The sequence below is a fragment of the Mixophyes fleayi genome, chromosome 4 (genome assembly GCF_038048845.1).
Source record: "Mixophyes fleayi isolate aMixFle1 chromosome 4, aMixFle1.hap1, whole genome shotgun sequence".
NCBI lineage: Eukaryota > Metazoa > Chordata > Amphibia > Anura > Limnodynastidae > Mixophyes > Mixophyes fleayi.
The window spans coordinates 246,683,147-246,695,541 of NC_134405.1; the positions used below are offsets into that span (position 1 = coordinate 246,683,147).

General features: G+C 40.0%; 1 protein-coding gene across 5 annotated transcripts in view; it reads right to left on the reverse strand.

Moving 5' to 3' along the window:
- Window positions 1–176: 176 nt before the first annotated feature.
- Window positions 177–12,395, reverse strand: part of ABLIM3 (actin binding LIM protein family member 3) — a 142,999-nt gene continuing 130,780 nt past the window's right edge. For 4 of the 5 annotated variants that reach the window (XR_012691377.1, XR_012691380.1, XR_012691379.1 and 1 more), the window contains 4 exons: window positions 9,628–9,686; window positions 8,747–8,807; window positions 5,170–6,555; window positions 177–2,914 (listed from right to left, as the gene is read on the reverse strand). Coding sequence is in view for 1 of the 5 variants with exons in the window: in XM_075209620.1 (XP_075065721.1) it covers window positions 2,801–2,914; window positions 5,170–5,250; window positions 6,548–6,555; window positions 8,747–8,807; window positions 9,628–9,686 (323 nt within the window). In the remaining 4 variants the exon portion in view is untranslated. The remainder of the gene's footprint in view (window positions 2,915–5,169; window positions 6,556–8,746; window positions 8,808–9,627; window positions 9,687–12,395) is intronic. The other variant, XM_075209620.1, reaches the window with a different exon arrangement.

Consider the following 12,395-nt stretch of genomic DNA (forward strand, 5'->3'; position numbering starts at 1 on the left):
AGGGATTTTATTCATTTTAAACACTGTTTATGTTGGCTGGCCGCTGTTTTTGGACTACAGATAAAATGACAACAACGAAAAAAGGCCAAGGTTTAAGTGTCATACCTATCCGTGTTAAATCACACATGCAGATCCATGTATGCAGTATGTGCATAGGAAAGACACGCAGAGGCACCTTGAGAGAGGCAACTGTTATTTAATAGTTAACATATCTGGAATCCAAATCCAAGGTAAATAGAGATAAGAACTATTCAGAGAGGATAACTTTTGCTGTTGTGACTGTTCTTTCCAAGTTTGTTTCTTGCCTTAGGTGTTTAAATAAATTGAGAAGAGGCTAATGAATACTGTTTTTGCAAGGTCTCTCTAGCAGGGGCGCACGCAGGGGGGTTTCTGGCTCTCCCCTCCGCTAAAAAAAGTGCCCTACATAGCGGCACTGTACTATACAGCAGCCGCGGCTCTGCCGCCGCGAACGCTTCTTTAACAGCGCCGCGGCTGCTGTATAGTACAGTGCTGCTGAAACAGAGCTGGAGGGTGGAGGGGAAACCCTCCCCCTTAAAAATCCTCTGTGCGCCCCTGTCTAGGACCTGTTTGGTGTGGGTGTCACTGTTGGCTCTTACTGCAAAAGGAGAGGGCTTTGTGTAAAGAGTTTACAGTGAGTCGGGGAGCATGAATCTCTTTAAGTAAAATAATGACACCAACTGTTTAAAGGGAACTCCACATAACTTTTTTTGAAAAGTCATATCTCACAACGGACAACAAGATGAATTCCTAATTATTTTTATTTGTCTAATTAATTATGTTTCTTATTTCTTTCTCTGTCTTTTGGTACAAAATTATCATATATGAAAGCTAACTCTACTTGTGAGCTGGAGACATGTATCAAATCAGTTATATATAGAAAATATAGTCTGAGCCCTCACGCCTTCCTTTCCATTTACAATAACAGAACTTGGCAGACAGTTATTTACATTGTTACCACAATGTTGCATTCTCTTGAAGCTTAGTCCCCTTACCCACTGGCTTTAAACTAGATGCTTTCACTGGCATGTTCTAATGATAGTAAAAACATGTAAACAAGAATGAAACTTATTAGTTTCAATAACCATTGGCACTTGTGGTTGGCAGCATTTGGTTTGTGGTGCAGTTTCTGGACGTTTCCTGCTACAGTTACTTGCGTTTACCAGAAGTGAACGCATTGGGGGAGATTCAATTAGACACAAGGCGGCTAAGGGACGTCCGCGAGACAACTCACAGCGGAGATTTGACAGAAAGTTCCACTCATCTTTTAAGCGGAGATTCCTACAGTAAATGCCGGCAATTTGCACAGAGCGTAGTCCGCGCGCTAGATTGTCGGCATATGAATCTCCCCCCTTGAGGCAATGTACAAGCGCTCCTTAATCACATGCAGTGTCTCAGGCGTACAATGCAATGCCAGTGGGGAAAGCAGCCTTAGTGCTGCAGAGAAGCTTATCATTTCAAATTTAGTTTTCATCCATAAGACAGCAGAAAAAAAATAAAATATATACACATAATCTTATTGTCAATTGGAGGATATGAAGTGGAAATTTCCTTTAAAACAAAAAGATTTTGTTTCGCCACACAATGGTGTGGTGAAATGAAAACATCTGTAAAAGACACCTGTTTGTTGAAAACCACATTATTAAAGGAAAGTCCTTTTATTATATTTTATAGAGGCTGACAAGTGAAGTCAATAACGCCATTCATCTACAAGTTCCTACTAAGGAAGTTCTACCAAGTACTTTATAGAAAATGGTAACTGTGGCCACTAGATGGCACTGTGATTGCAGTATAATGTACAGTTTAGAAGGCCATTAAAACGGTATGACTAGGAAAAAGATAAATGAAACTTTGTTAGAGCTCTGTCTAGTGGGTAAACTGAACACCAGCGTTTGTAACATTTGTAATAGACTAATTTTGTGATCTATAAAATAATTACAGGTAGTGCTATAACTGTTGTAATAAAATACTTATTTCTGCACACGTATCTTTCTCTGTCTTATAAGATCAGAGGATTGTAATTATTTTGTTTTAGTTACTTTTTCATATTGAAAGTAACAACTTTTTGCATTAGAAAGTCAGTAACAAAAAGCTGAACTTTGTTATATCTGTCAAATGAAAAACATTATTTGCAGTTACCAAAGAAACAAAAAAATGATGTAAAATATCATAAAGTAATTACAAAAAAATTTGCTTTTAACAAATGAAGAGTCGAATGACTAGGTAAAGGCAGCTTCTATCCTGCCAGTGGGTTAAATAAGCATCACCCTGCTTCTGCATATGAGTCAATATATGACTTCATTTTTATACAACCTGCAATGACACCTATGATACTAGTACATATAGGTGGCGCACATTCGGATTAGCTGCCAATCGGTCACCACTGGATATCTGGGACATCAAAACAACTCTAGTTTGAAGATACATTGTAACAATCTTAACATTGTAGGTTTATTGAAGTCTTTAAACTCTCCAAAACAGCAGCGCATAAAAAACAGCATTTAAAAAATATAACCGAGAGTTGAAAATATCTCTCTCCACAGAATAACCTTTGCCAGCGGTAAAAGGGATCGCAACACACTGCATAGAAATAGGTCGAAGTCCCTTTCACTTCTGAAAAGTATAAAGCAAATTCCTCTGGAGATTTTCCTATAATACAATATATATATATGTATGTATATATATATATATCATGTATATCATGTCTAGTAGTTATACATTATTTATTTATAAATATATTTATAGAGGTGTACATATTTATTGAGGCACATAGTAGAGAGAGTTAGAAAAGTCTGGCTTGTTTCTTCAGCTCGTTTCTTTTCCACAGTGCCAGGCGGTCAAACTCAGATATGGTCATTCCAAACACTTGATAGAACTCTTCAGCTGATAGGTGGCGCTGTGGAGAGAATAAACCATAGAGACACTGGTGTAGCTGACATTGGGATTATTTGAAACAATATGGAATGTATTACACGTGAAGTTGAGTGCAGTGGGCAGGTAAGAAAGAGGCATTTTTGTCATATTCATATCATGTATGCAACATTGCAATCTAGGTCATGACAAATGACACATACGAGGCCATTCACAAAACAAGAATTAGCGCAATTTTTTGCAATTCCATTGTCCATCGCTGTGCTACGACTCAGACATTCACAGCAAGCATGAAATACTCAGCTCATAGCACTAGCTACTATTATGTTTATCTGAAATTATCTTAAGTTTGTGAATATTAGAGGGCATTTAAACGGCAATATTTATGAATTTTCAGTTCCTAGGCAGAGCAAATTGCATCCCATATGTAAACCATACTTGCCAACCTTTTTAAAGTTCTTTCCGGGAGATCCCAGGCAGGGGGGGGGGGGCGTGGTTGGAGGGGGGGAGCGGCAGTTTGCGGTGAATTGCTTCATTTTGGCCCCGCCCCTCGCAACAAAATGTCATTTTTGTTGCGGGGGCGGGGCCAAAATGATGCGATTCACCGTGAATTGGGTCATTTTGACAGCAAGAGGTCATTTGTGGGATATTTGCCTGCTCTCCCGGGAGTCCGGAAGATCTACCCGAATTTCGGGAGTCTCCCGGACATTCCAGGAGAGTTGGCAAGTATGATGTAAATTTGAGGGTAAGTAGTGAATTATTCCATCACCAGGGTCGTTTTAACATCCTCATTTTATCTCTTTTTTTTAATACCTTGGCATACCCTGGGCCTGAGAGTGGAACTTGTGATTGAAAAAGTTGCACGCAAGTGTATGTACGTTATATTCAGAGCTGAAGATGCGTCCAGGTCTGAATGACTAGTAGATCCATTTGCTTGACAGACGTGCCCAACTTGCGAACATGTACAAAAATCTTTCATTTTATAAGTTAAGAAAGCAATTGCTATAAAGCATCATTTAACTTGAATAAAATATGCTTTATAGCTAAAACAGCAGGAACAACTTCCTGACATGTAAACATTTTTTTTATAATTTTTATATTTTTTCTACAACATTCTTGACAAAGTCTAATCTATGGCGACTACTAAACTTTCAGTAAGCACCTGTGAATCATTCGCAAACCTCTATTCCAGTGGCGGAAATACCATTGGTCCGTTAGGTGCCGTGCACTGGGGCCCATGGAGATAATGGCGCCCGCTGCATGTCAGAAGCAGAAAGTCGGGCGCCCTGGTTCCCTCCTTCCTGCTCCGGGGCCCACAGCTCACTTGTTCTGCCTCTGCTCTACTTACAAGCGGTTTGCTAGTTCGGGTGTTCATCATCATCATCAGCATCATCATTATCTGCTACTTACACCTGCCCCTGACCACCCTCAAATAAAACTGCTTTTTCAGCCGTATCTGCAACTATGTCCCAGTCTGAATCTGTATGCAATTGCTGAACACGCTCTGTACATTGTGTACATTAGAACACTACTCCCACTGTCATGCCTTTTCAGGTGTAAGGAGTTGTAAGTGCCAAAAAGTCACAGGTCTGAATAGCTGCAGTGGTGTGCATTCACTTTTAGAACATGCGCGGACACAAGTTTAGAGCATGAGTGGACGTACATCTCACTCTAAATCAGGCCACATGTGCACAAGCAATATTTCATTTTACCAATTAGATGTGCAGACATTTGCAAAATTGCAAACAGATCATACAAGGTGGTAGGAATGATCCAAAGAAAAAATGCTTTTTCATGAGATGCCACCTTGTCACACAGACCACTGTGTAGCAGCATACACACAGGCAGAAATCAGTTGTGTGTGTGTGTTGTCACAGAGGAAATAATAGCTTTTACACATACTTGGGAACTCTCTCGGAATGTCCAGGAGACTTCCGAAATCCGGGTAGGTCTCCCGGAATCCCAGGAGAGCAGGCAAGTATCCCGCATAAAATCCGGGTAGGACTCCCGGGAGAGCAGGCAAGTATCCGCATACTGCAATTTACCCGCCAAAATGACGCGATTCGTGGTGAATCGCTTAATTTTGCCCCACCCCTGCCGCAACAAAATGACGTTTTTGTCGCGGGGGTGGGGCCAAAGTAACGTGATTGACCGTGACCCACCCCCTCCCGCCCTCCAGCCACGCCCCTACCTGGGATCTCCCGGAATTCACTATTCAAAGCTTGGTAAGTATGCTTTTACATATGTTATTGCTGCACAACCTGTTCTAGTGCTACTTACTTCCAGACGAGTTCTGTCTGCATCTTTAGGTAGTCTACTCCGCCCCCTAGTGGTGACCATTAGTAATTCATATGGATAGATCTGTCGAATAAGAAAAGAGCAATTGGAGTAATGTATTATGTGTTTCAAATCAGTAGCATACAGCTCTTCACCACATTAATCATCATCACCACTTATTTATATAGCGCCACTGATTCTGCAGCGCTGTACAGAGAACTCATTCACATCAGTCAGAGTTTACAGTCTAAATTCCCTAATGTACACACACACCTACAGAGAGAGAGGGACAGACTAGGGTCAATTGTGATAGCAGCCAATTAACCTACCAGTATGTTTTTGGAGTGTGGGAGGAAACCGGAGCACCTGGAGGAAACCCACTCAAACACAGGGAGAACATACAAACTCCACACAGATAGGGTCATGGACGGGAATTGAACTCATGACCCCAGCGCTGTGAGGCATGAGTGCTAACCACTAAGCCACTGTGCTGCCTACATTAATGTACAATTTCTAAACCATAAACTTTGTATTAAACTCCTGCCCTCATCTCCAAAGAGTCACGTATTTTAAATGAGTAAATCAATCTAAAGAGCACAAAGAATACAGCAAATGTCCGGGTTTAATGAAAACATAAGTACATTGGAACTGCACTAAAACATATTACACTGTGATGGCTGTGGTCAAAAGTCAATTTATAGATTTAAATTAAACTAATGTGAGGAGATTAATCAAAACCACTGCTGTTCTTAAAGCTCAGCTTAGATTAACTCTAATAGCTGTTTTCCCATCTTAAAATAAAGAAAAACACATTCTATAGAGGAAATGTTTTAAATAAAAGATATTCAACTGCCTAGACCTCCGTAGCAATTGTAAATGTCTTATGGAGTCATCTTGATTTGTAATATTCATAGCCTAACACTGTGCAGTCAATCCCGACATCTGGAGCAAGCTCGCTATACGGGACTATAATATACAATGTACATTGACAAGAGAATGTATGATCAGTATGATGTAGCCAAAGAAAATCCACACAGGAAGGAACACTCAATGATAATCAGGTAAGGACTAGAATGCTTATACATTAGATGTATTAATATATTATATATGAGATTTCCTTTCTAAGTGGTTCCTCTACTTTACAGAATGTAGGGTTAATATATTGATTGGCAAGATTCAATGTCCAGGTCAGACACAAAGCAATTTCAGGTGGGGGGCTAAAATGGTATTGATTTTCATTCAGGATATGAAGAAGGTCCTTGGAACTGCGGTTCAATGGACATGTAAAAAAAAACCAAGGCAGAGTCATCTGGTGGTGAGTAACTGCTCATTGCCATAGTAACGGTGCTCTTATTCCCAAGGGAATTATGGGTCCTCTCACCTTGTACTCTGCAATAAAGGAAAGAAAGGCACACAAGTCACATAGGGTGAACGGCAAACCGTACAAATAGACGAAAAATCTGGAATTTGTAGCATAAAAAGAAACTTGATTTATAACATCTATCGTTATGTAGTGACTGCACATCACACCCACATTGAAATCAAGACTGTAACCCTAATGAGTATATTTTGGGGGGAGAGATTGCAATATTCATTGTCATATAATGCAATAATGCTATATATAACCACAATCATTTTTGTAGGAGCAATTATAGTTTAATACATTGCATGTAGTTGTCTACAGGTTTAAAAAGGTTTGATTTATTAAATGGAAAGAAGGGATTGCAGACTATTTTGGAGCCTTGGGTGCTGTATATTTTACAATACTTAAACTCCAGCTAAAATAATACAAGGATTATCCCCCCTTCTCTGAGGTGAAGGAACCATGGGAAGCACATTCTCAGGGCCCGAGGTATACACCCCCCGCTAGTAAGTTTCCCATGTGTAAGAATCAGTCTACTGCCTATTGCACAGTGTAAGTAACTTGGTTCAGACACTGGAGAAATGGGCTTATTTTTTTAAATAAAAAAATAGCTGCCGTTCTTCTTTAAGCTAGTTAGATTTAAAACCAAATTTCCAAATAGTACATTAAAATGAAGGGTGTGACTATAGCCAGGGAGATCCTTGCGACTGCTAGGCACACCAGCAGCACAGGGGAGCTTGTTCCAGCATAAAAAAATGTGCATTGCTCCATTACAAGAATCTCCAGGCAGTTATATGATTGGAAAATAATGATTATATGGCTTAACCAGACTGATGTGCCAGATTCCAACTAACCCATCTAGTACTATGCCCTAGTAGATACTTTGTGGACTTTATTTCCCTTGTTCCTTCCAACAAAAGTAATCAAGGTAGGGAGACAAGGTCTATTGACCTATGGCATCTTCATTAATCAATTACTTGATGATCCAACATCACATGATTTAAATCCCTTTAACTTGCAAGCAAGTTCTGGGGGTGGCAGGCACATAGTGTAAAAACTATAAGTGAGGCAGGGGCGCACGCAGGGGGGGTTTCTGGTTCTCCAGAAAACCCTTCTTCTCCGCGAACGAACGGCACTGTACAGCACTGTACAGCGTCCACAGCAGTGCTGTATTGTAGTACAATACAGCACTGCCACGGACGCTTCTTTGAGAGCGCCACGGCTGCTGTCCAATTCAGAATCGCCGAAATGGAGCTGCTGCACATGCGCCAGCAGCTCGCGCTCTCTATCTAATTTATTTTTTTTGGGGGTGGGGGAAACCCCCACTTAAAAATCCTGAGTTTGCCCCTGTGAGGGATCGACAAGAGTTTAGTGGAAGGGAAATAGCAAAATATGACCATATCTCCAGGACCAAGGAACACAGCACAATATAGCCATGTGTTTTATATCCTTACAATTTACAATATGACTCATTCACTCATTTACCCCCTGCATTAAAGCACTAATAACCTTTACCATTGTAAGCTCTCCTCCCCCCACATTGTATCATCTCCTCCTCCTTAGAGAATCCCGCACTAAGTCCTGGAAACAGATCTGTCTGCATAAAATCTATTTTCCAATACCTCCTCTGCTGTCAATCCTCTCCTATCCACTCACACTGTGGGCCTGATTCATTAAGGAAAGTAAAGAAAAAAAGAAAATAGTAACTTTGCCTCTTGGCAAATCCATGTTACATTGGAGGGGGAGGGGGTTAAATTTAAAATGTGATGGCAGATTTATAGTTGAGGTAGGACATGTCCTAGATCAACTTTAGATTTCAGTGTAGAAATAAAGCTATCAAGTATTTGTGTGCTACATGAGAAAACAGCCTGTATTATCTTATGTGCAAAATAATAAACTAAATTGCACCCCCTGCATTGTAACATGGTTTTGTCCAGGAGAAAACAAATTTTTTTGCCTTACTTTCCTTAATGAATCAGGCCCCCCTGTATGTCCATTCTGCAGTAGACTTATATGAGCTGGGACTTCTATACTTCATGTTTCAATGCATGTTTTTTTTATTTGTGATTAGTACAAACTAACATATTGTACAGTCCTGCAGAATATGCTGGTGTCTCATAACTATTAAATTGTGAAACATATAGTTTTAAGAAGACAACTGCTGCTTATGTTCCTTACCCTCATTACTTCTTTTAAAACAAATAAAATGATAATTACCTCGCATGCCCCAGTTGACAGCATTGGCACTATCGTAGTGGAAAAGCTCAGCGCTAGGCGGCTGTAAGAAATACAGTAAATCTGATATAAGGCTATAGCAAAAATACGGCGAATGCCAAAGAACTCAATGAAAATGAATTATATTTGCTATCTGGTAACACACAAAGTTACTAATTAAACAAAGGACCCTCTAGCATATTTTAATGAATGTGTATGGTTGAGTCAGCAGCCTTAATTGCCAATAAAAATGTCAAAAATAAATATACAAAATTTTAATTTTCTCACTGCAGTCTAAACGTGTGGATTCCACCTTATTTGATTGATACCATAATGAATGAGGAGGCACCGTCTGTCTTTCATACTGCACACTATAGTAATACAAATGTTTATTTTAGTTTGTGTATTGGTTTAGAGGCCCATTTCAGTTTGTGCATCGGAAAGGAAAGACCATAATAACAGATATCTTGGTTATGATCTTGCATAGAGATACCTTCCGTTTTAAAGTGCATCTGTACCTTACTACAGGGCCCTCTTAAGACCATCTTGGGCCCCCGGGCACAGCAGTGCACCGGGGCCCCTATAGATACAAAAAAAAATAAAAAATGATTATGTATATGGGCCCGTCGGAGGAAGCCAAGGTTTGTTTTTTTTGGCTTCCTCCGACGGGCCCCCCTTTGCTGCAGGGCACCTGCCCATTGTGCCCTATGGGAAAGACGGCCCTGCCTTACTATTTAGCATACATGATAACATGGTAATATTCTAATTTTTATTAGCATAATAACTTTCTTATGAAAATTTAGCTTAATTGACCTAATTTAATGCTACAAGGGGGCTGTGTCCAGACATCACTGTATTTTGCGTGATTAGCTCTTATACTGTACCCTATGCAGTCCGTTCCTCCTGTAGGCTGGTAGCGAGGCAGATTTGGAAATCAGAGGATCTAGAAAAATATACAAAATTATTGCAATTGATTTATTTTAATGTGGCAAATATTATTTCCCATTCTCTCAATATGTATGTTTAATTTGATACAATCATGTAAACATGGTACAATACAGAGGTGTAAATGAACTTTTGTCATTTTGATGTGTAATCCTGTATTAGAGCTTTTCAGTGTACACAAACCAATCAGTTGCATTGTTTATACTTGCTGTATTAAGCTGGGTACAAACTACAGAAATTTCGACCAACTTTTTATGCCGAGCGATTTTACATGCGATCGATGTTCCGATCGCTCAGTCCATGGACTGCATACACACTAGCCTTGTTTAGAACGAGAAAGGGAAGAGCGGACCTCACGTTAGCGTCTTTTTACAGCCATGTTGTCATGAGCAACGACTGTAATTTCATACTCACTGTTGTGCATCTGTCTGAAATTTATACTCCCTACACGACGGAAACGAGATTGAACGAAAATATTAAACGGTACGACCAACCAAATGAGGCGACAATCGTCCATTTGGGCAGACTTTCGACCATCGTGTCACTGCACACACTGACCCGACTTTTGAACGAGCGGTCGTATGTCGGCTGATTTAGCCGATTATTGGTTGAAAACTGTGTAGTGTGTACCCAGCTTTACTAATACAAATGAGGAGAATCATTTCTAACCTAAAGGCGCCATTGAGCGTCTGTCTCCAGGCCTGCATTTTACATTGCCCACCCCATACATGCTTCATTTGTTACACAGTGGAGAAGGTTGGGTATATTGTAGCGTAGTCCTTAGCTCATTTCTTATTTAGGGATGTTCTTGATTATGTATTAGGCTAAAAGTGAACTCCATCTGTGTATACATTTAGTGGAATTATTTTTTTTATCAACAGGGTGCATGATGGACACCAAGCATACTGAAAGCAAGGGATTCCACACAGTTGTGGCTCATGTGTTAATTAAATAAATAACATCTTAGCATGGTCAGGGTCATGTATAAAAATATATATTGACTGCCCTGGGTGACTATGACGAGCATGGCTGCAAGAGAAGGCATGAGCAGATTTCACAGGAGAGTGATAGTTGGCAAGTGTTTGGAATTAGCTTCAGTGAACAAGAGAGATCAACTCAATAATGTTCCAAGAGCAACAGTGTCTAAGGTGATGTCAGCATGGAACTCCAAGGTAAGAACTTCATCAGCAAAGAGCAACAGAAGACGGAGGGACATACTGTAGGATCACAATATTCATGCATTGATATGAATTCATCATAAGCAAAAGTCTACCAAGTTTTCAACAAACGTATGACACCAAATGAAAGATTGTTTGTTTCCCACAGTGAAGGGTTCTGGTAGTTCCTTAATGTTGTGAGGTGCATTTCTCTGGCATTTCAAGTCAAGTTCAATGCTAATCATACTAATAATGATTCTGAGAAATCATCTTAAAACCATGTTGCAGCATATTTTTTTTCTGATGGGAGGTGCATCTTCCAAGATGACAATGCCCCCTCCACAGAGCACATGTGGCTATCCTCTGGTTTGATAAGCATGACAATGATTCTATCCAATCAAGCATTTATGGCATATTCTGGAATGATGCCAAAGGCTGGGTACACACTATAAGTATTTCAGCTGATTATCCAACAATCACACAAACAACCGTTTGGCCCAATATCGCATTAGTGTGTATGCTCCAATGATGGACGATTATCATTCCAAGGCTCATTGTATCGTTTCATTTGGTTTTTAAACTGGACTAAAAATGTAGTTCAATGATGGAACAATGTCGCTCCAATTCTGCAGTTTGTATACACTAGCAGTGTTCATAGATATCTATAGAGTGTGCAGGGTCACAGTCTTTTCAGCCAATGGTTATGACAGATGAAGAACACAGATCTGAAGGTAAATTGTGTAAGAAGTGTTTAGTGTGTACACAGGAATCAGCATGCTGATCGAGGGTTCTTTTTTTTTAAATCATTGGTAAAATCATTAAAGATATCGCATTGGGAGAAATTTTCTGTAATGTGTACCAAGCCTAAGGTAGCTTTGCACACTAGTGGAAGAACGGCAGTGCGTCCCTCCTGCACAATTCCAGACATTGGTAGACTCAATGTCACAGTGTATACACGCCATAGTGGCCGCACTTGGTGGCTCACTGTCCTATTAAGTAACCTTATATTGGTGTTTCCATTTTTTTTCTACTTATATATAAGGTAAAGTCCATAGCAGAGCTCAAATGCCACATTCTGTATTAATGTGAACCTGCTGAATATTGAGTACTGCTGACATTGGGTACAAAAAATAATAACAGTTTTAAACCCTTTTAGTTGTATTGTACAGTTTGCAGGAGTCCCCATTGTCATTGCTTTCTACAATGAGGTTTGGTTAATTTTCTAACTATGTTATAGCATAACAGCTTATAGTGTGCCCTGCTAGTAAGCGAGCTTTCAATCTAAGAGGATGTAAGGAACAAGAGAGACAGAATATGTGGACAGTGAAGGGGACAGGTGTGTTGTCTGTACAAGTACAAGTGGCAGATACAGACGTAAGGAAGATATGAGGAGTCCGTATAGTCTTCTCTGAAAAGCTTCAGACACTAAAGACACTTTGAAAAACAGGAAGAATCTGATGAAGTGGCATTTTTCCGCAGACAGCAACAATACCATGGGCAGGCTAAATAAAGGACCCACACCCCATCCTGTAAAGGTATTCCTGATTTAT